The 25977-nt window shown below is 33.9% G+C and overlaps 1 protein-coding gene across 3 annotated transcripts in view; it reads left to right on the top strand.

Annotated features, from left to right (window-relative positions):
- Positions 1-25977, top strand: part of nbs (nibrin) — a 102267-nt gene that overhangs the window by 52012 nt on the left and 24278 nt on the right. For all 3 annotated transcript variants that reach the window (XM_069818293.1, XM_069818291.1, XM_069818292.1), the window contains exons 2-5: positions 6678-6811; positions 8432-8598; positions 10642-10801; positions 25482-25737. In XM_069818293.1, the coding sequence (XP_069674394.1) occupies positions 6713-6811; positions 8432-8598; positions 10642-10801; positions 25482-25737 (682 nt within the window). In that variant the 5' untranslated portion in view covers positions 6678-6712. The remainder of the gene's footprint in view (positions 1-6677; positions 6812-8431; positions 8599-10641; positions 10802-25481; positions 25738-25977) is intronic.

Raw genomic sequence — 25977 nt, 5'->3', positions numbered from 1 at the left:
GAAACTTTCGTAATGTTGCGCTAGGTTATGTTAGTAAAGACTGAAGAAATAACTGAATACAAGTGGAGGTGTATAAGTGGAGTACAAAGCTAAGTAGGCCCGGATCTATATGACTATAGGATATCGGTAGTATGTTTATGAGAATATATGTTGGCTAGATTGGAGAATGGGGTGATGTCATGTGGTCGACGTATGTGAGAAGGGCAAGTTTAGCCAAATAAAGATTGAATCTTCAGTCTGGCTTCATACGTACTACACTCAGGACTGACGACTGATTTATTTTGCGTTATTTCATGATGAAATGAAACTTGAGAGATAGTATAACTTAACAAATAGAACTATATACCGGGTGTTTCAGAATTCAACGGAAGAAATTTATCTGGTTATAGAGGGGTTGTAGACAAGCACTTGATATAAGGAGTCCAGGCTCTCCGACGAAAAATACCTGAGTTATCAGTATCAGTTGTCAGTTTTGCTACTCATAATTCAATATTAAAATGAAGTAGAGGTGTGAAATGGTATGCAATGGTTTGGGACCTTATTGGAGATTGCATGAAGTCCAACTGTTAAGAATTAATCAACAGCGTTTTCAAAATTTAGCCTTAACAGCATATGTAAAATTCTCGGCAAATAATGAGACAGCACGCCACTGCATTGCTTGTGTTTCACTCTCGTTCGTTTTCGTTACTGTACTTATTTTAGAATGGAATTATCAAGATAAAGCTCTGGTGTAACAGGTAAGTTAACGTGTCAGACCTTAGGCCAAAAGACAGTACGTTCGGGTCTGAAATGTGGATTTGTTTTTAACCCCAATACCTCTTATTTTATTGATAAGATATCCGAATTCTTTCTTTTCTGAACCACCGAACTACATATTGTAGTATTTATGATGCTTTCGGCAAGAGTATACTGTATAGTACAAGCCATGGGTTCATTACAGATTCTCTTGATACCAAGTCAGTGGTATTGGACTCTGTAGCTCAGTTAGGTATTTGTTAGACACACGCGTTTGGTTGCAAATATGATGAGGGCATGACCTATAAAAGCTGCAACAAATGATTTTGAAAGTACATTAGATAAAAATGAAGCTGGGGTTCCTCGCACAAGTTATTGCCGTCCGAAAAGAAGGAAGCTAATATATTTGAAAATTTCCAAGACAGGGAAGATAATTCCAGGCTAGAAGGCCATCGTACTACTACAACTACAAGTCCTATTACTACTACAACCACCAAAGTATCGTGGTCTAATTCATCCTGCCTCGGACTCTCATTACGGAATGCGCGCTGGTTCGAGTCCTCATGGGGGAAGAAATTTTCTCATGAAATTTCGGCCAGTGTATGGGACCGGTGCCCACACACCATCATCATGCACTTGTGGAGTTACGATAGGTAGCGAAAATCTGGTTACAGAAACCAGCTATAATGGCTGGAGGGGAGGGGGGAATCATCGTGCTAACCACACAATACTGCCATTCTGGTTGGATGATTGTCCACCTCTGTTTCGGCATGTGGACATGAGACCAGCAGCCAGCTGATTGGTCTTGGCCCTTCATGGGCTGCAGCGCTACGGATTTTTTTTACAATCACCATCACCAGCACCAGCGCTAGCAGCAGTAATAGCAGCACCAACACTAGCAGCAACAGCACTACCAGCGCTAACACAGAAACAGCAGCACCAGCATTGGCAGTACCAATGTTGGCAACAGCGGCAACAACAGTGGTGGTCCATCTTCGCTTATTTTCTTGATGTTGCCGTAGTAAATGCTTGATTTCTGTACAGAAACATGAAGCCTCAAAGCTCTTCAGAACTGCTCCTCAACTTTTACTGTCTCCTAGCTCTTACAGTAGTGAAAAGGTATGGGGTGAGTTCCCACTAAGGAAAAATTGTTCCCATTCCATCAAGAGACATAAAATTTGATGGTCAACACCACTGGCCAGTTGAAAATGAAACTCAGCGAAGGTGTGCTAATTGTACAGGGAAAGCAAAGTTCATCTGCAGCAAGTGTCAAATTGGAATCCACCCTAAATGTTTTGGGATTCATTTACTATAGGATATCGCTTAATTTTCGTCAAGTTGGACAAACTATGACGTCACAATATGGCGCCAATGACGTCACAACATGGCCGACGTAAACCAAAACAATAAATAAAAAAACTATCTAAAAAATTTAAAAAACAAATTGACGATATCTCATTCTACAATATAACCCAACCGCTCTTATCCAAAATACGATATCACCAGAACAATTCACGATATCCCATACTGGAACAGAGCCCATCCGCTCTTATCCAAAATACGATATCGCCAAAACAATTCACGATATCCCATTCTGGAACAGAGCCCATCCGCTCTTATCCAAAATAGGATATCAGCAAAACAATATCACAATATCCCATTCTGAAATATAACTCATCCGCTGTTATCCAAAATACGATATCACCAATACAATTCACGATATCCCATTACAGAATATAACCCATCCGCTCTTATCCAAAATACGATATCACCAAAACAATTCACGATATCCCATACTGGAACAGAGCCCATCCGCTCTTATCCAAAATTGGATATCAGCAAACCAATATCACAACATCCCATTCTGAAATATAACCCATCCGCTCTTATCCAAAATACGATATCACCAAATCAATTACAAACATCCCATCCTCGAATATAACACACCCCCTCTTATCCAGAATAGAATATCAGCAAAACAATTTCAAAACATATATTCATCTTATGTCACTAAAATATCACCTCAACGATCATCATCAGGGCTTGCAGCCCTGATACCCCGCTTTTTGCATCATGTGCTACACGTAGGATTATCATCGGGGCTTGCAGCCCCGATACCCTGCTTCTATTGGTGATATTGTATTTTGGATAAGAGCGCAATTTTGAACCCCAAATAAAAACATTAAAAAGAAACAACGAACAGATCCACACACACACACCCATATATACAAAACCAACAAAAATAAAAACATATATCTACAATAAATAAATTAAACATTATCCTCGATACATAATTACTACCCTAGCAAACGAAAACCCATCCTTATAAAAAACAAACAAAGCGCTCACCATCCAAACCTTCTTTTTATCCTTTCAGATCCAAACACATCCTTAACCAGTACGCCATTCAAACCTAGGAATACCAACCACGATCAAAATTTACAAATCTACCAACCTAACTACTTCCATCCAAAAAGTGACGTCATCAAGTGACGTCATAATATCACTTCACTCCATTCTACAATCTAGGCAACATAAATTCTCATAAAAAAAATAACGATATCCTATAATCAAGTAAACCCAATGTTTCTACCCTTACCACACAAAAATAGTGTTGTGCAATGTGTAGGCTTGTGTGAGAAGAGCAATTGAACCACTGATTCTAATATGTCTATGTATAAGCTACATAATAAATACATTTTGAACTACAAAAAGGGGTTATTCTATTCAACTACTGTATCACTGACCATTATGCATAGCGTCTTATTTTATGGGACGGTCTTTAATTTTTATCCCAGAAAGTAAATAAAGTTAAAAATGGTAAGAAAGCATTCTTAAGTCACCAACTAGCAAACTTAAACTCAGAAACGCATTTTTGAAGTCATTAATAACTTTATGCAGTAATGGGTTAATACTACTCTCTTCACTTCACCACCAATGCCATCATGTTGGCCTTTTTGATGCGAGGTGCTAGCCATAATTTTGTTCATGGGAAGCAAATCCTCAAAAATGAACTTCCTCTTGAATTGACTTGCAGCTCCATTTGTGACATAATGTAGCTATGTGGGATAAGTTAAAATGTAGTTCATTTCTACAAAAATTTCTGAACAGAGCTTCATTGAACACATGAACTGCTTCTTTATTGTGCTGCATGGAGTCTAGTCTGACACAATACCTAGTTCAAGTAATTTAAATTATTGTCATTGTCCCTGTAATATATGACACAAGTAAACAATGTCACACTAGTAAAATGCCAATGAGCCGGCATGATTTTTGAGTGATGATGAATACCATACTTTTCTGCAAAATCCTGTAGAATGAATAACAATTGCTGGTAGATTTTCTTTATATTTAGACTCTATCCTTTTGTTTTTGGCCTTCTTTCACAAATGAATAATAACATTAGCTTCCTCCTTGCTCTCTACGCTCTAATTCTTTGTGCAGTTGATTTTGCCATATTTTAGCGTAGAATGTTAGAAAACTCTACATTAGATTTACTCATAGAAATGGTATGGAGGATAACTGGAGCCTTATCAAAAAAATCGGGGGAAAACAATAAACATCAAAGATTATATGTTACTATATTACTAAGGTCTTGCAACTGAAGTCATTTTGCAACAAAAAATTTTCTTCTGTTAACATAAATTTTGTAAACAAAAGCATGTGAACTAATATTTGCAACTGAAGTCATTCTGCAACAAAAAAATTTCCTTCTGTTAACATACATTTTGTAAAGAACATGTGAACTAATATTTTTAATGTATCAATTTAATCATCATCTAATAGGCCTACCTCTTGGTGTCAGAAAGAAGGATTAATTTACTCAAACCAATAGCATATAATATATTTAAAGTGCCGGTAATCTGAAAAATATCTTGTAAAATGTTAAGGAAGGAAATTTAAATTTTAGGGAATCTCTCTCCCTAATGCTCAATGATGCATGTGATTTTCCCATACTGCAGAAATGCATTGGTCTGTTAGAGAATTGAGGACCTAACATTCTAAATGTGCTAAGTGCCAAAAACAACTTTCTGAGATATTGATGAAGAACACACTGCGAAATGCGTGTTGAGATACCTATGGTGTGACCAAAACTACTTCCGACCAGACAGCTTACAGAGATGGGTGAGCAATGTTGTCATGTTGTTTATCTTACGTGTAAGCAAGTGCGCTGCCGATAGAGTGCAGCAACGAACAGCTGACATGAACGAATACATTGCTAACCAATTTGTTGAATACTATGCATTAAAATTAGTGTACATTATTTTTTTATTAGTATATTATTATTATAATTAGTGGTAGTGGTAGTAGAACAGCGTTGAAAGAACTGTAAACTGTAAAAACAAGTTTAAATTTAATATGATACCTTTACATTTATGAGTGCCAGTATTCGTTCATGTTATATTGTTAGAAAAGTATCTTGCTGGAAAGCATTTATTTTTGTTACACTTTTCCCTTTTCCCCGGAGTTTCAAGTCTTGAGGACCCTACGTCATCTTCATCTACATGGCCTTTTCTTTTCCGATATCGATAATAGTGCACTTATTAATTTTAACACAAGCAGCAGTTCTCATTATGACTTGCGCCAAAGGTGAAAGAGGCCCACCATTATCTTTTTCTCTCTCAAAATTCTCTCTTACGTTACACACCATATCTTGCACTTGACTCTTTAATGGGGCACCTTGTACAATATTCTTTATTCTCTGCCTGGCTTCCTTTCTTTCCGACATTGCACAAGTCACCTGTTTAGAAACTCGTAGAAACTAGAAAACACACACTAGTCACACACTCCACCAATGACAAGGAAGATAATAATATGTTGTTGTTTTCTAATGCCAGGCGTTTGACAATAAAGTCATTTGACCTCTTGCACTCCAATATTTTTCAAAGATATTATCATGACCAGCCACTGAAGCACAGATTTTGAGGTGTTCCGAATCCATTTCTTGGTTTGAGTTGCACAATGGGCAGTTAGGGGACTGATATATTCCAATTCTAAGATAATAATATGTGTAATATAATTTAAACACAATAATTATTGATACACAAAAACAATAATAAAACTACACAATATCTTTAATTCACACAACACACATACTAACCAGCCAACTCAAAGTCATCCCGGCATTGTATGTACGTGCAACTTGTAAACATAGACACAGCAACACTGTCCCATTACCCCCATGGTTACGCATCTCTCGTAATTGGTTGATTTGAATGGTTCCCATGGGAACATGCTAAAGGTGCCATTTGTGAGGTCAGAAGTAGTTTTGGACAGACCATACAACACTGTCTTTTGACACACGAATGAGTCACTTACAGCTGAACTACAACAAATACTATTTAGTATGATAAGCTCATATTGATATTCCTCCCTTAGATTGAATAAAATAAAATTTGAAAAATTAGCACTTAGCAGATGAGAATGCTAGGTCTCCAATTGTACTCACAGTAAACAAACATTTCAGTAGTGCACATTTCAGTTCAAAATGATTAAAACTGTTTTCCTTCCGTAATACTCGAAATCCATGTTGTTAATTTTTTTTTTTCAGATTCAGAATAATTTTATTTTGAAAATTGTTTACACAGATAATTGCAAAGGTTTAACTATCTAAATAAATTAAATTTCCATGAGAATTTAATAGTTTTAAAATCAGTGGTCATGTATCAATACCATGACTTGACCCTTAACTTAGTATGTCATTCTGTTCCCTGTTCTTATTCAAGAAAATATCTTATATGCTTTAGATCTTGTATTGTATTTTTCTGATTGCATTACATTTTTTTCCTTCATTATAATACTTATTATTGCATAGAATTTGATTCATATGTTGGTTCCAGGTTTGTTAATTTCATTGTACCGTATGTGACATGCACTTTTTCTTTGTATGAAAGTTGCCAGTTCGATTATTCTTATATTATTATTGGGCTTTCCTTTTTCAGGAAACTTGTACCACTTGCTTGTAGGAAAAGGGCATATGGTGAGTCGAAGAGATGGAGACTTAATTCTGGCAGATGACCAGTCCATAAGTCGTTCTCATGCTGTCATCACTGTGGAAAATGACGTTAAACATTTGGTAAGCACTGAAAAGGAAATCATCATCATCATCCAGATATGTATTAGAACAGGTGACCTATTACGATCTCACATTAGTCTGTCTCTTAGCTGGGCGACCAACGGATCTCCCTTCACGAGGAGTATACAGCAGGATTTGTTTCAGGATGCATGTTCTATCCACCCTTCTGACATGATTTTTTCTTTTGACTGTTTACAAATTGTAATATTGGTTCGGTTGTAAATTCTTTCAGGAAATCAAATGGGATAAATAATGGACAAGATTATGTTGGGGCAGCTTTACATGGGGTATTTCCTTTCCCCTGCCACAATTCACCATTTCGTCGTAATTCTTCGATAATTTTTATCAGTGCAAAAGCAACAGCAAATGATAGCATTACGAGTGTACCATATTCTCAAGAATGAAATATAGGTATTATAAAGAAATACGACCTGGATAAGTAACAGCAAAGAATCTCTGTAGTTTATGTCAATAACTGATTGATAAGGTCCTTCACTTAACGTGTGACAATTGAGGGTGCTGGATGGTAGAAGCTCACACACAATTTCCTCAGAAGGTAAATTTGTGGGCAGGGATACTAGGATGTAGAGTTGTGGGCCCCTACTTTCTTGACGATACATTTAATGGGGACCAGTATTTAGACTTTTTGCGTGAAGAGTTAATACCAGCCCTTGCCGTTCTTCACCCAAACTTCCAGGATCCAGATTTACTTAATGTTTCCATCTGGTATCAGCAAGATGGGACTCATTATGCTGCTCCTGTGTAGCAATGTCTGAATGAAGTGTTTCCTAAGAGAATTTGTAGAGTGGTCTGCAATATCGCCAATCTTTCCCCTCTTGATTACTTTCTGCGGGATTATTGGAAATGTAAGGTATTTGCTACGAAGCCTGCTTATATTGATGAGTTGAAATGAAAAATATAAGTGGAGTGTACAGAAGTACCACAGCAATCATTGAATTCAGGTATTGATATGTAATTATTTCCTTCAAAACATTTCTTACTTTTTCTAACTCACATAATGTTGTCTGGTCTTGTTTGTACTGCCAGTGATTAGTCCTTTCTAATATTCATATTGTATCATTATTAGCTGTGTTGCCACCATGACCAACTTCACTATAATCATCGTCCATCATTCTTCAAAGCTTGTCCACGTTGTCTTTTCTGTCTTTGTACCTTCTTCAGTTCTTTGTTTAGTCGAATCTTCCTTTGTGCTGAAATCTCTCAATTTCTCATTTTGTAAATTTACTTCATTTCTAATTAAAAGATATCAAAGGAACAATCATATTAATAATTTTTTTCTTCTGTAACTTTGTCTTTTGTCTGTGTAATTGTACAAAAATTAATTTAGTTCATTTCCTACTTTCCTCGTTTCTGTTTGTATGTGTCTTTCTCTTTCTCTCTGTTTTGGTAATGTGAACATTTCTATAGCTTCACAACTTTCGTTTTCATTTATCCCTTTTGCCTTCAAGTGAAAATACGAATTTTTTTTAGTAGGTTGAACTAAAATACTGATCATTGGCCAGAAACATACTAACATGGCTACATTGCATTGCATAGCATAGATCATAAAAAGTCTGTGTTGACTCTGTAACTAAATATGTTGGTTAATTTTATTTTTAGGGAAATCCTAGCATATTGCCAGTTGTAACACTCGCTGACTTAGGCTCAAAGTATGGGACTTTCATTAATGATGGAATCGAGGGCTCATGCAGAATAGCCAAGGATTCTAAGCAGATTCTCAAACCTGGGGATCGCATTCGGTTTGGTCTGCAGTGGAATGAATGGAGGTAAAATAATGTTTTCTATAGTATTAATTCTTAGTTTGCTTCTTTTAAAAATAAACAAACTAAACATTGGTATTGTAAGAAGAGTTGGATTTTTTGTCTTAAAGGTGTATCTGCCTCAGAATGGATAACATAGGAGATGGCTCACTTTTTTAATAAAAGAAAAGCCAATTATCCAATTATCAGCCCTCAAACAAAATATTCTTACACTATTGACAAGAAAATGGAGATTTATATCATTTTGGGGATAGAAACTCGAGAGTTATGGCGGGAATAGATGCACAAGTGATAATTATGCTTACATCAAGTCAGTTTACATTAAACTGTAATTTTGAACTTTTCTATGCTGAGCAGTATTATATTAATATTTGCATATTTTATCTTCCCTACTAATTTTTGTGTAACAAGGACAATTAGAAATACAGTAAATTTTTGTTAATACGAACTTGGTTAAGATGAACACCTCCTTATTATGAAAAATTTTCTTGGTCCTGGTGCAATTAAAGTGGATTTAATGAATATTTATTCGGTTAACCTCTTAACGCCGAAATAAAAAAAATTACTGAATATGTGTCCACCATAAGAATTAAGTTTCTAGCTTTCTGTCAACGACATTCACAAAATATTTCGTTCATATGTTACGCTGTTTGGTCACTATGGGCTGTGTTCATATGATCACGCTAAGTGTTAGTGTTAGCAAATTTGTTATATTTGTCTTGGAGTTGACATCCAGCAAAAATATTATTAGCAACATTTATAAATATAATATTTGCAATTGATAACGATTTCAGACCACAAAATACTTTATAAAAACATTCCTTTCGAAACAGTGTTCTGACTGTGAAGTTGGAACAGTGTTTTAAAAAGTTTTAAATAACTCACTACCATTAACAATCATTAGTTCGCTTGCAAATGTGATATGCTTGTAACATTATCATGCTGACCAACGCAGAGTCAGAGGATGACACAGCTACTGGAAGAGATAGCAGAGTACCAGTATTTTACAAATTGCGTTTGTGTGTAGAGGATTGGAGAGTTGGCAGGCAGAAGCAAGAGGAGTAAGAATAGAATGGATGAAGCTTAGAATTTAAGAACAACTCATTTGTTCACTTTTCCCTGTGAGTTTACATATGTATAAGGTCATTAAACTTTACATTGTCATATACAATCAGAATGTTGTACATTTTAATTCTTCAACTTGCAAAAGTGTTTGGAAAATGGAACAAAATGGGAATCCGACAAGATGTGCAGGACAATGTAAAAAATGAGACTGTCTGGCAAAAACGGGACATATGCTCACCCTGATATTGGTGAAAATCTTTCAGTAACACACATATGAGGGATTAAAAGTAACAAACAGTAAATAAAACTGATTTAGGTTGACATATTAGAACAAGATTTTTTTATCTCCAAATAAAATTACACATGCAGTTTCACTTAAAATATAAGATAATTGCAATATGCACCATTTTCAGTCAGCAGTATCACTTAGATTTTCAATCTTATAGACAATATTAGACTTAGGGCCGATTTCACCAACATGTTATTAATGCATAATTAACTAGTTGTTATTTAACTTAAATACGAAAGTTAAATCATATTTAATTCGTTTGCATTTCAGTGATATAATAATATTATGAAGTACTTAACTATCAGTTGGAAATTCTAAATCATCTTCTGTACTATTCAAAATATACAATGCTGATGTTTTCCTTATCCTAAACCGCATTTACAAATCATTTTCGTTCATTGTATTAAAATAATCTTCTCTTTCGGAAATTCTCCTCACCATGATGAAAATTATTGTCGTTAATGCAGGATTAATTATTTAAATGACAAAATTTGACTATTTATCTTAAATGTAGTTTAATGAGAGCTTAAAGCCCAATTTGTGTTGGTGAAATGCATTGTCTCTTTAAGTGTCAATTAAAAACACTTTAAGTAACAATTAAAATTAAATATGTTTGGTGAACTCTGGCCTTAAAAATTTTGAGAATGCAACATATGTATGTTCTGTATGTTTCTACAATTTTACATTGTTAATAGGCTGGAGTATATTCCGCTCATTGTCACAGCATCCACTCTGTCTTCTGAAGAGAAGAAGAGTCTGAAGCAGTACGTCTCTACACTTGGTGGACACATTGTTAACAATTGGCAAGATACTGTTACCCACGTCACCATGCCCAGCTTGACCCTTACAGTCAAGGTGACACTGTTTTAACATTGTAATTACGTAGTCACTTAACAGAAGAATCGGCCTTCCTGTAGAACTTGTTACAATTACTGTGCTTGAAATTATACTGTACACTATGCAAATCTAGTCTTTCAGGTAAAGGCTCCCTGTAAAGCAGATTTGAATAATTTTTTGGGAAAAATTGTTCCAGGGCTGGGTATCAATCCCGGGACCTCTGGTGGAACGTACCAGCGCTCTGCCACTCAGCTACCCGGGAACTCCACCCGACACCGTCTCAACTCTTCCCTTTTGTATCCACACAACTCACGTGGGCTGACGAAACGCCAGAGACCCACATCGAGTGCACACAATCTCTGTGTGACTTGGAATTGTGGTTTTCTGTTAATGTACATAGTGACGTATATATTATGCAAATCTAGTCTTTCAGGTAAAGGCTCCCTGTAAAGCAGATTTGAATAATTCGGGTAGCTGAGTGGCAGAGCGCTGGTACGTTCAACCAGAGGTCCCGGGATCGATACCCGGCCCCGGAACAATTTTTCCCAAAAAATTATACTGTACACTGTTTACAATAAATACAAATTAATTTAGATGCATTTACACATACATACTACATGCGAAAAGAACCTTTATACAAGGAGAATTCTAACATTAATGAGATAGTTGTTATTGTGACAGAAGTGTAAATTTCATAACAATATACATGATTTCAGTGCTCAACTCAATTTTTGAAACTGATTCAAAGATCTCTTGTGAAATCATCTTGATTATACTAGTACTTCTCTCACTTTAAACAGTGAGTCTCAATCAGGGGGTGAGGGGGAGGAGACAAGTGCAATATAAGTGCCTTCTATGAAAAATTAAAATGTCAAATTATTTAACATTAATTAAAAACACAAATTATTTTCTTTTAAATTGATATCATTTACGAAGTTTCTCCTGCCCATGCTTGCCTAACAAAGGCAACATGTTTTCTTTAGAACAGAATGAAAGAGAGAAGGAGAATTAATTTGTATGCCTTTTGTTCATTGTTGGGTTCAAATAGGAAAGCTGTCAAAAATAATGCTATTGTTATAATGGATAGAATTCATTGAACAGAATAACATTATCTAAATAAAATCTGATCCTACCGACATTTTTCAAAAATAAATTAAAGAAATCCTAAAATCAGCCCAAAATATGATCCCCAAAAATGCAATACTCAAATACATTAATCGAAAGCCGAGTATCCCCAAATTAAAGACTTTACCCAAAACCCATAAAGTAAGTTTATCTATGATACCTGTTACAAATTGCATCAATGCACCCAGCTATAAAATTAGTAAATTTTTACACCAATACCTAAAAAATAATATGAACCTTAAATATAAATACGCTATAGGTAATACCAAGCAACTAATTAATAATTTACAACAGATCACAATAAATAAACATACAAAAATGATGCCTCTGGATTTAACTAATCTTTATACTAACATTCCTATACCGTATCTGAAACCATTGAAATTACGAGGGGGATCCAGGAAATAACGACCGTTTTGTTGTAATAATTAAAAAAAAAAAAATATTTATTTGAAAAAACAAAGTCTCTTACATAACTGAAGCTTCCTTTACTTCTCTACATAATCACCACCTACATTTAAACATTTGTCGTATCTGTTCACTAGCTTTAGAATTCCCGTGTTATACTCCTCTGCCGCCAGTTCATTAAGCCAGGTGTTCACTGTCTTCTTCAACTCTTCATCACTTCCAAAATGCGTACCACCCAGAAAGTCTTTCAGCTTAGTGAAAAGGTGAAAATCGCTAGGAGCAAGGTCTGGACTATAGGGCGGATGATCAAAGATTTCCCAACGGAATTGATCCAGCAATTCTCGAGTTGAAGCAGCAGTGTGCTGGCGGGCATTGTCGTGAAGAAGCACAACTCCTCTCGAAAGCATTCCTCGCCTCTTGTTTTGGATGGCTCACCGTAGTTTTCGTAAAGTCTCACAATAACGATTTGCATTGATCGTAGTGCCTTTTGGTATGAAATCCAGCAAAAGAACACCTTTGCGATCCCAAAAGACAGTAGCCATGACTTTTTGTGTTGAGAGAGTCTGTTTGAATTTTCTCGGTTTCTTGGGTGATGAGGGATGATGCCACTGACGTGATTGGCGCTTGGTCTCTGGGGTGTTGTGAGACCCAGGTCTCATCACCAGTCACAATTTGATCAAGAAAGGCGTCTCCATCTGTGTGATATCGCATCAGGAATGTCAATGCTGAGGCCATTCTCTGAGTTTTATGTTGGTCACTCAGTTGCCGTGGAACCCATCATGCACAGATTTTGTGGTAGCCAAGATGTTGCGACACAGTTTCACCAAGCAAAGAACGAGAAATGTCAGGAGAGGCAATATGCAATTTGTCGAGTGATGTGCGCCTGTCTTGCAAGATTCTGTCGTTCACTTTAGTCTTCAGGTCTTCTGTGATGAGTGATGGGCGTCCGGGTCGAGTTTCATCGTGGACATTTGTTCGCCCATTGTTGAACATTTCGCACCATTTTCTCACATTTCCTTCATTCATTACAGTATCACCATACACTTCTTTCAATTGCCGGTAAATTTCTGCAGGTTTCAAATGTCGGGAATTCAAAAATCGAATCACACTCCTCACCTCACAGTTGGCGGGATTATCAATCACGTCGTTCATTTTGAAGTAACACAAAATGCACAATGGCGACTTGTTACAACCAGTACTCACAACATTATGAGAACACATGTTAAGGAAGCCAGTTGACCTTCAAACAAGGAAGGGGAGTCAGCTGCGCGGCGGGTATGTGCGAACGGTCGTTATTTCCTGGATCCCCCTCGTATAAGAGAGAATTTAATTCATAACACTAGCCTGCGAATTTCAACTTTGTGTTTGTTGCCTAAAGTAAATAATGTGATTTTATATAATGTCGATGTTTTGAATTCGAATTTTCATTCTGTTTACTTCTATCACGTCAGGTTTGTTTGCAAAATCACTTTAAATGTATTGTATAATTACGTGAATTTCATCACAAACTTTATTTTACTTTTTTATTTCAAATGCAAAAGCAATATTTAAAAGACACAACTTGCTGAAATTATGTGTATGGTTGTTCATACATGTCACTAGAGTGTTTTTGCTTTGTTTTGTCTTGTTTACTTCACTATTGGATGTATAAATTAGCACAATGCAGCACACAAAAAATTACACCACTTGTTTCTTAGTTGAGGAAGTCCTCCTGCTCCTCTTTCTTTTATTTTTGTCTTCAGGTATTTCACGCTTTAACATCCAACAATAATGAGGATGCATACTGGTGCTCCATTGTCCCTCGTATTTCCTTTCGAACTCCTGCAGATCCTTGTGAAATCGTTCACCTTGCTCTTCACTCAAAAATCCTAGATTTTCGGGGAAATAATCTAGGTGAGAAAATGAATTTTGATACTCATGTTACAACCAAATTCCTTGTATGGTTCAAGCATGTTAGCCACAATGTTTCGGTAATTAGGACCCTTGTTGTTACCAAGAAATTTTAAAACAAATTCACAGAAAGATATCCATGCTGCTTTCCCTTTTTCATCCACAGTGTTTTTAAATGCTGCATCAGACATCTGTTTTCTTATGTCAGGACCATTAAATATATCTTCTTTTAATTTGCTTCAGATAGTAGTGGAAATTTCTCACATATGTACTTGAAACAGTCTCTGTCCTTATTTAAAGCCACGTTCTGCAGCACCCAATGGTCATGGACTTTGATCAACCAAGTGAAATGGGTGGTTTGCATGTCTTGTCATTAATTTACTTCTCTAGAATATAAGGTACTTAATACTGCAAATACATAGGATTGAATAATGACTCTGGTAGATAGTCACTGTCACTCGTCACAATTTCCCTCACCTCTACATCAGATTCAGATGAAAACTATTCAAGATTTTCTAGTCGCACAGTGATTGGTACATCAGGCCCATGGGGTACAGGCAAAATGGCTGACCGAATAACTGGATACACGATTTGCTTTTTATTTTTAGAATCGTACCCCTTCACATCACACGAACAGAAGTAGCAGTCATTACTATGGTTCGACTGCTCTCTCCAAACCATAGATACTCCAAAAGATAGCAACAGTCTTCTGCCGTTGATCCAATGATGAAGTTCTTCAATGCATACTCTACATACTTTGCTTTACTTTGATCTCCAAGTTTGATTCCAAAATAAGCAAGATATGACTTTTTCACAAAATCTGTAAAATTACGCCTCTGCTTAGGCAATGTGTATATATTATATAAGTTATATAACAAAAATGGTCTGGATTATTTATACATTCTCGATGCAACATGGTAAATACTTTCTTACTGAACTAAAAACTCTCAACTTTCTACTCCACAATAAAGCTTCAAAAACTGATTTCGTTTCGTTTCCAGATGATACACAGACTATTGAAATGTAAGAGGAACTAGGCGAGTTGAGTTGAGTCTCTCACCAAGGTATGGCTGACATTTCTATCTCCCACAAATAAAGATAATGGCAAGACTGCACGTTATTTCACCCTAACTTTCTTACTCTTGGTTTCGCAAGTAAAGAACCTTCGTTGCAGGGTTGGGTTTAGGAAGCCATAAATCTGACTGACACGCCCCCCCAATTAGTGAAACTGTGGACAAAGATACTGCCAGGAGACCGCTGAGAATGCTGTGTTGTGAATTTTCCATTTTTTTAAAGAATCCAACCAGTTGCAAAAGAAAATACATTTAAAGAGTCCAGCCAAGAGCAAACGTGGCAACAGCTTCCCCTAACTGGCCTGTCAATCACTGTCATCTGTGCAGAAGTGGTGTGAGGCCAGGGTTCTTTACTTGTGGAGCCAAGAGTATACACTTGCACCCTCTATCTGCTAAGAAACGTCTGTTATCCTTGATTTTCAATATAAACTTCTTAAAAATATGTTGAATACATTTGGTTTTCATATCTTAACACACTAAAACTACAATTGTTAAAGTATTATAGTCTAAATAATTACGCTATAAATTGTCGTAATATATTATAAGAAAATTAAAATAACAAAAACATGGTACGTGATAGGAATTTTCTGGCTTGGAATTTGACTTCAGCATGCTAAAAATACCCTAAAAACATTCAAACTTTGTAGGCAGTAATTTCATCGCAGACTAGTGTATTCATAGACCAACAGAAGAAGTAGAACAAGTCATCAAATTACTTAACATTATAACAAAACAAAATTACTTTGTATTTAATGATACATTTTATAAACAAAATAAAGGGGTAGCTATGGGTAACCTCTTTTAGGCCTCCTTGCTGAAATTTTTCTACAAAAAAATTGAAGATGAAACAGTTAAACAAATCAAATTAGATCACAATATTATTCTATACAACTAATATGTTGACGATACTATAATCATATACAGTCACAATAGCCCAAATAATGATATCACCAATACTTTCAATAAATTACATAATGACTTCATATTCACTACGGAAATAGAAAAAAACAATTTTATTAATTACCTCGATATCAGAATCACTAAGCAAAACAATAAAAAAATATAGCATATAACATATATAGGAAACCAGGACACACTAATCATTGAATACCTTTCAAATCTGCACATCCAGCTAAACATAAAATCAGCGTTTTTCATTACTGAATAGACAGAAGGATAAATATTCCCTTCAGCAAATACAAATATAAAAAGAAACCAAAAAAAATTTTGGAAATTGGTACTGAAAACTGATATAATAGATCAGATATTAAAAAATTGATATATAGAAAAGAAAACATTGCTAAATTAAAATCCAAGAGCACTTTGAAGAAATAAAAGTATATGGTTCTCTTACTTACAATAAATTCATTTCTAATAAATTACATTTTTTTTTTTCACATAGGACATAAGACTAATAATAAATTGAATAATACAATAAAATCAAATTTGACTGTGCACATAAATTGAGGACTGTTTTTGCAAAACTTGCTAACCGAAAAAACTAAATTTTACAGGAGAGACAAAACACTAAGTAAGCAAGTTTTGCTGTATCTCTCACTTATAGCAGTACGAAAGTTTTGAAAAAACTATCACACTTTGACACACTACAATGAAGAGAAATAACCCAATTTTACTAAGACGCTTTGAACATCATGTAGAGGCCTGCCTTATGTTAACGAATCCATCAAAATCTCAATTTTGCAAATTTTGCAGTTAGCAAGTTTTGCAAAAACGGTCCTCAATTACATAATAACGGTATATATGCTATTCAGTGTATTTCTTGTAATTAAACATATATTGGTCAAACCAAAAGAAACTTTAAAATCAGATACAGAGAACATATCACTAATTTCAAATATAACCACAAAAAATCAAGTTACGCCAAACATCTTATAGATACTGGACACAACTTTGGTAATATCAATGACACACTCTTAATTTTAAAATTCAATATACTCATAAATAATAATTATTCCATAAATACAGCTGAAGAATTCTACAAAACAAATTTCTACAAAAAGACAAACAAATTCTCAATGAAAATTTAATGAATTCGAATAATCCTCTTTATTATATCAATACGCAAAAAATAATTCCTATGTGGAACATTACACCATAGCCCAGCTGTTTCACTTCCGTACTTTGCTTCTCAGTCTTCATACCTCCGTCTACCGATACATACCGGCACCACTCATGCTTCTCTTCATGTAAGTTTTTTCATCACTTTCAGTGTATAGGACTATCTTTTTCAAAATTATTACATTTAGCTTTAAGCAGCTTCATGTCGGTCCAGTTTCAGCTTCTTTCTGCCTCTCAAATACCTCCTTCAGGTGTTGAATGTTTTTTTTTTGGCCCTATTTCCATTGATGCAACAAATCCTGTGATGGTGTTTGACCCTGGGTTTATGCCCATCCTCATCAGAATTGTAATTTCTACTTTTGGACTCTTATTAAAATGACGTACAATATCACTGACACACAAATTTACAGTTTTATGACTAACAGTAAAAGATTATAAATTACTTCATTATGTAAAAAAGTTTTTTGAATCTAATGATCATGCCCAGATATCAATGCATCTATTTCGGGACTAGAAAGAAGTTTATTTTACAAGCAATGCTGGACGAGGGGATTGACTGCTACGAAGATCACTCCAAAAGTAATGCACTCCAAAAGTAGCCTAAGTGACTGTGGCTGATGACGCAGCATTTTGGAAAATGGGGGTTATCTGAAAAACCATAAGGCATAAATCGAAAATTCTTATATAAAATTAAAGGGGAGAAAATTCTCTATTAAAATAGTTATATTTTGAAAATTATAATTTTTCATCATTTTTTGCGTTTTGTGGGTGTACATATATATATACCTTAACATTTACATCTCTTAACTTACAAAATCCCGTAAAATTGGTCGCAAGATCATAAATAGATCTGCTATATATTGCTGCCGTCACGACCTAATTCAACTTCGCAAGATTTACGACATTTGTAAGTCTTACATATATCCACATTTCTATCATTTCCAGTATATACTTTTCCTTTCAAAATTGATTATATTTAGCTTTAATATTACGTTTCTTAATTTACAGAATCCTGTAATCCAAAATTAGTCGTTAGATCATAATCTGATCCACTATATATTGCAGCCTCCACAATCCAATTCAGTTTCGCAAGATTCATGAGTCTTACATATAGTCTTGTTTCTACGTTGGGATCCCATGGTGGTTGTGCAAGCCTATGATAGTTAACTTATCGTCATATCTTTATATTTCTAAACACATATTATCAGCATTATGAAGACAATGAACAATTCACATACAATTAATTTTATTTTATGTGGCCAGTAAGATTGTTTTCTCCACATTCTCTATTCTACATTTCGTCCCTTTTTATAGTATAATGTTTGTATCTTATCTTGTATCATTAATATCCTACATTAATTTGTACCTAATGACATAATATATAATTTACAGCTTAAATTTTATTGCTAACGTAATCTGTTTAAAAAAAACTCAAAATCAGTAGAAAAAATACACTTATAATTTAAAAATAATGACTATTCATATTAGGATATTGAACACTATACTTCACACTACTGTTTAGTTATAAATTCAACACTAGAGCAATGAAAGTTTCTCAAGGTATATGTTTTTTGTAGGAGTCAATGAAACACTATATTAATATTATATTTCATTTTTAACTGAAAGTTATTTTACTTACAGTTCTGCACTTTTTTGTGCACCAAATCAAAGTTTCAAGAAAACACTTCAGAAAGCACGTGGAAATTGAATATTAACCAGAAAACCATTTCCTCAACCTTTTAAAATGCCGCCAAATTAAAAAACAAATGAAAATCGAGAATATAATCAGGGCTAACAACTTTGAAAATATATATGTCCCATTTGGCTCAAATATCCCCGATGTCTCAAGTAACCCCACCTTACCCGGTAATTGTAAAATAACTATTTTAGTATTTCACATTAAAATAAGTCAAAAGACTGAACATTTGCATGTTTTTTCATTTGAATCGTGCAGAGTGGTGTTATACTACTATTATTGCTGTATTGCTATTACTGATTCTACTTGTGCAATACAGCTAACTTACAAAATGAAGTTCCAGCTCCAAAATGAAAAACATGAGATCTTTGCGTCAAATAGTTTTGAAACTTTGATTAAGTAAAGTGGTTTATGATTGTCATACCAATAAAAGCAAGTAACAGGAATACAATAAATATATTTCTGTTGTGTCTTCAAATTATACCTGTATCATTTCATTCAGAAAATGTCATAGAATTTTTTAAAATATAAAATCGAGCAATATCTGAATCCTTCACTATTGCTTAGCTCCCCTTAAAACAGTATTAAAATGTGAATGCATCTAAATTTTTACATAAATATGTACAGTTCATACTATTTTCCTTTCAGTTAAAAGGAAAATATCGTATCATACAGAACATTTTTCTGAGATTTCCACTAAAATATTATTCTCTTGAATTTCATGCATTTACGAATAATGTCACAGTGAAAGTGGTTGCAGTTCTTAATATTTTTGAAGTTTTGTGTTGACTTTCCAGGACTTCATTATTTCTAACATCTTTTCCATGTAATTCACTGAAAAGTGTTTTTATAATAGGCTGGCTGCCAAATGCATTGTTACTGTTCTATTTTTAACATAACAGTGAACTTTCATATGATTTGTACATTAGATTATAGCCATTTTCACAGTAGACATACAGCAACTTGTTCGAAAATACATGTTAAGTTGCAGTGAGATAAATTCTTTGCATATTTGTGGTGACTTCTGATACCCTGTTGTTTTACATGCATTAAGAAATATGTGAAAAACAGCATAGTACAGCAGAGAAATGATAAAGTGTGTTTCCATTGTTGATCCACTGAATTGAACGTTTGTGACGTGTCAGAGAATAGATAGTCATGCAAGGAAATTATCTTTACTTTGTTTTCAATCATTGACTCCACAAACCTGTATTCTCTTTTCATAGCAACTGTGTTTGTTATATCTGCAGTATTTGGGAAAAGTGACATAAGTCAGTTTCCACAAACACTTTTTAATAATTTATTGACAAATTATGGAACACCTGCTCGCTTGGGAAAAGAGACAAGTATTTCTCCCATTACAATAATTCATACAGAAGAAAATCAAAACGACGTAAACCAGTGTGAAGACAGTTTTTTTTCCTTCTAATGTAAAATTAATATTTTTGACTTGTGCCACTTTTCCCGAGTACTACAGATATATTTTCTACTAGCCGTACCCGTGCGCTCTGCTGCACCCGTTAGAAATAAATATAAAGTAATTACATAATTAAAATAGGACATTTGTTCCAGGGAACATTCGCGTTTATTATATTACTTAATTTAAATTGTATTTGCATAATTAAAATGCGATCATTTTGATCCAGAGACCACTCATTTGGTCATAAAAATTATTTTAGGAAATACAAGAAACGAATGTACAGAATAGCCTATCAAGTTTTCTGTGCATAAGAAGCTATTTTAATCTTACCTGTCCTCGATTCACTTAGAAGTTACTGTAATAACATTATAGTATTATGTCCATCTAGAGAAACTACACTTTCCAATGGTGAATTAATAATTAATTATACAAATCGGTTAATTTAGCTTCTGATATTACTTCATACAAACACAGAAACATTATCTGTAGGCTATCTTTCATAGCTTTCGATTGTTGCTGTCCAAGGCCCCTTATAGACAAAGTCATTTGTTTTTTAATTCATTACACGGCCTTAGATGGCAGTTATTTTAATTTTAAAACTCATTTATCTCATTAAATATCAGTCCTATCAAAATTTTTCAAGGAATAAAACTTATCGGAAATTATTTTTAAAGAAACTTTTGTTATGTAACATTTTTCACAAAAATCAATAATAAGCGAGATATTTCGATTTATTTAATTCAGGCCCCCTTATAACCCCCCTTTTAAATAATGTATTTTGAATGCCATATAGCCTAAAATCTAAGTTGCAACGAACTTAATTTATATTCCAATTTTCATCGAAATCTGTTCAGCCATTATCGCGTGAAAATGTAACAAACATACAGACAGACAGACAAACAAAAATTAAAAAAAAAGCGATTTTCGGTTTCAGGGTGGTTAATTGTATATGTTAGGACCAATTATTTTTGGAAAATCGATAATTACCAGAAAAATTTCGGCTACAGATTTATTATTAGTATAAATTAAAATTAAGTTCACTATTGAACAGTAAGTGTTCACTTATAACTAGGGACCGGATTTTAGGTTTTTATAAAGACTATTTTAGGTTTTTGGAAAAGGTGAAATAAGTTTTTTTTAAGTTTTACGTCCAACCTGTGAAAGGGGTTGCAAAAACTGCCCGATCGTTAAAAATGTATCCTTACAGTTATCCTTAAAAAATAAATTATATTTATTAAGGCAACATGAACCCATAAGACATCATCGTATTCATCATCATACACAATCTCGCTATCGCGCTTGTGGAATACCCTATCAATGATACCAGAGACTGTCGGAATTTAGCATGTTCAAAAACAAACTTACTAAGCATTTTCTTACTGTGTAGAGTAGGTTTAATTTTTACTTAATTAATGAAAGAAATTTTCTTTCTTCTTAACTTCTACAATAAACTGTCTAGCCTATATTAATCAGTTAATCTTTCAGTACTTTGATTTTTATTGTAGTTGTAAATTTAATATTAATTGTAATTAAAATTGTTATTGCATTCTTAATATTATAGTTATATTGTATTGTATTTATTAACATTCCATGGTATTCATGCATGTTTACAACTAGAATATGGAACAAGTCAAAAAACATAATACTATTATAAAATCTTAATTTATAGTCACAGTCTAGATGAAATATATACAGACGAGATTTACAATACAGTCTACTAGTACAACACAAAGTTTTAGTATCAATTTCACGAAGTGTTATTGAATGTCATGAATTCACCTACAGAATAGAAGGTGTGAGAAATTAGGTACTTCTTTAATTTGGCCCTAAATAATTTTATGTTTTGAGTTTCATTTTTTATATTGATGGGGAGGCTATTACAAATTTTTACTGCCATATAATGCACTCCTTTTTGATAGCATGATAGACTTGCCGATGGAGTATGAAAGTCATTTTTTTGACGTGTATTTATGCTATGAACTGTTGAATTAGTTACAAAGTTTTCACGATCACATACGAGGAAGATTATTAATGAAAAGATATACTGCCAAGCCATGGGAATTATTTGTAGTTTTTTAAAATAGTCCTACACGATTCCCTAGCTTTGGCACCTACTATTATTCTAATTACTCTTTTTTGTAATAGAAATATATTGTTACTATCTGTGGCATTTCCCCAGAATATTATTCCAAAACTCATTACCGAGTGGAAGTATGCAAAGTATATTGTTTTTAAGGTATTGATATATCTTTTGCATAGTTCTAATAGCAAAACAAGCTGAATTTAGTTTGGGGGTAATTCCTTTAATATGATTTTTCCAATTTAACACATTATCGATTTTTAAGCCAAGAAATTTGGTTGTTGTTGTTTCTAATAGGGATCTATTATTAATTATTGCGCTAGAAATTTGCGAGGTTGAATTTGGACAGGATTTAAATTGAATTATATTAGTTTTGTTACAATTTAATACTAATTTATTGACTGAGAACCAGTCACATATTTTGGAGAGAATTTCCTCTGTTGAAGATTGGAATGTGTTGGAGTTATTGGCTGTAATTACTATACTTGTGTCATCTGCAAATAATATGGGATGACCTACATCTTTTATTAGGGGGGGGGGGGCAAGATAATTTATAAACACTAGAAAAAAGTAGGAGACCTAATATTGATCCTTGAGGAATTCCATTATTAATAGTTCCCCATGTCGATGCAGATTTCATAGTTGTATCGATTTCAACTTTCTGTTTCCTATCTATGAGATATGAGTGAAACATTGGTGTGCAACACCTTTAATTCCATAATAATCTAATTTATCTAGCAGCATTTTATGATTTATACAGTCAAATGCTTTGGATAAATCACAGAAAATCCCTCCAACTTGTAATTTTTTATTAACTACCACCAGAATGTTGTCAGTTAAACTAAATGTTGCATTTTCTGTGCCTTTATTTTTCCTAAATCCAAATTGTTCTGGGACTAAAATGTTGTATCTATCTAGATGATGATATAATCTTTTATACACTACTTTTTCAAAGATTTTGGAGAAGACTGGTAGAAGTGATATGGGTCTGTAATTTTCTGGAGACGTTGTTTCTTCCTTTTTGAAGATAGGAATAACCACTGAATATGTTAATCTCTCGGGAAATATACCATTGAACATTGAATAGTTACATAAATAACTTAATGGCCCAGCTATAATATGTGAACTCGCTTTTAATATTTTGCTTGTTATTTCATCATACCCTGAGGAGTTTTTTGACTTTAGATTTTTAATAATTGCAATTATTTCTTGTTTGTTTGTTGGAAATATTTGAATATTTGGGAATTTTGTCGGAAAATATTGCGTTAAAGAATCTAAACTGTTAGTAACATTATCTTGGGGGATGTTGAGGTTATCAGTTATTGTAAGAAAATATTTGTTAAATATGTTTGCAATTTCATTTGGGTCTGACGTTTTTGTATTGTTAGATATAAGGGTAGGCCTATAGTTTGTTACTTTACTTTTTGATCGTCCACTTTCTTTTTTAATTATGTTCCAAGTTGTTTTGATTTTATTATCAGAGTTTTGTATTGTTGTATTATAGTGTAATTCTTTAGCTTTTTGAATTACTTTGTGTAATATTTTTGATTAATTTTTATAGTGTTGTTTTAAGTTTGTATCATTACTATTTCTGCTCTGTATGTATAATGATCTCTTGGTTTTGCATGAGATTTTAATGCCTTGTGTAATCCATCTATTGTTACATATTGTTTCATTTTTATACTTTATAGGAAAACTGGATTCAAAAATATTTAGAAATGTTTTATGAAACTCTTTGAATTTACTGTTCATATCACTTTGACTGTATACTGATTCCCAGTAATCCCCTGATAGAGGGGAAGAGAAGACCATGGAAGGCCTGATGGCCTTATCTCTACCAGATTAAATAAATAAATAATTATTTCAATTTTCAATATATAAAAGATACAATACACACACAACTTTTGAATTACATTTGTTCAGACTTGATCAAGAATTATTTTAAAAAGTAACAAACAAACAAAACAACATTACTTACTGGTACTGTTCCTGGTTGCAATATATCACCATATACTTTTCAAGATTCTCGACTGAGAAGTATCTTATATTGTGTCTCAAAACACATTTAAGGACGAAAATGTTCTTTTGACAGCACATGATGTCTTATGTGCAAATTTCATCGCTGTCACTGCAGCAGGTACCCACGGTAACTGACAATTGAAGATTTCCTCCTGGAGAATGGAGCACACATTTTTCATTTTTTCAAACCCTGGATTCCTCTGCAATACTTTCTTCAGTTTTAATGTGACAGCTTCACCATGGGTCCTAGTACTTGTTTCTGTAGAAGCAAGTCAGTGACACCAATTGCATCTTTCAGTTGTAGCGACGAAGATTCCAATTACTCAATATATTTTGGAAGGTCACTGAAATGTGCCTTGGGGGAAGCAAGGGAGTCATAGATGTTGTCACTGCTAAGTACAGATTTTGCCTTAGGGATTGAAGCAGTCTACACATCGAGAGTGTTCTTTCCTCTCTCTCTAGAACTGTATTTATATTTCTCTCAAAATAAAAAAAAAATCGATATATGATGTAGTAAATAAAGGATAACGCTTATCAACAATGATTTAGGTTTTTTAGGTTCAACAGAATTAACATATATACGAATTCTACGATCATGATTCGGAAAAGTATTGAAGAAATTAGAAGTTCAGAAGCAGGGAAAAAAATAGGTAAAAACCTACAAATCCGGTCCCTACTGATAACACAATAAAGGGGAATTCAGAAAAATATACTTAAAAAGAGAATAATTGAATCAGTTTTATTACTCCCTCATTTTCAATAAGACACTGGTACATTACTGGTAGATTATGTTTTGCATTTATATTTTTTTCATGTTCCTGGTTACACTAATCTGAATTTTACGATGTTTTTTAGATAAACAGTATACTCCTTGAAGGATATGCCTTATATATGCCAATGTGATTCAGGTTGTGTGTGCCCTAGCACATGGAAAACCCATTGTGACTCCTCAGTACTGGAAGAGCTATGTAGAAGCTGTGTCCACCAAGCAGGCTATCCCAAACTACAAGGACTTCATCCCTCCTCTGGCTGAGACAACTCTCAATATGCATGAAGTGTCCTTCGATGTCAACGAAAAGAGGCGCACACTGTTTGCTGGAAAACAATTTGTGTTTTCTTCTCCTCACCAGTTTAATGCTTACTCGTGTATGGTGACAGCTGCAGGTAAATTTGTTTTGCCTACTGAAATTCGGTAAAATTAAGATTAAAACATGAGAAATTTTAGTGACCCTTGTACTTTAGACCAGGTGTGTTCTGTATCATAAACTCTTGTAGGTATCATGTTTCAACTTTACTGTCATCATTACCGAAAGTATTTCTTGTAGATTAGACAGTATAACATTATTTCCAAATGATTGCTGTTTGTTTATCTTATACTTTAGAGAAGAGCATGTAATCTTGTGA

This window comes from Periplaneta americana, chromosome 2, assembly GCF_040183065.1.
Source record: "Periplaneta americana isolate PAMFEO1 chromosome 2, P.americana_PAMFEO1_priV1, whole genome shotgun sequence".
Taxonomy (NCBI): Eukaryota; Metazoa; Arthropoda; class Insecta; order Blattodea; family Blattidae; genus Periplaneta; species Periplaneta americana.
Note: the sequence above shows the minus strand (reverse complement) of the source record. Positions and strands in the feature narration are given on the sequence as shown.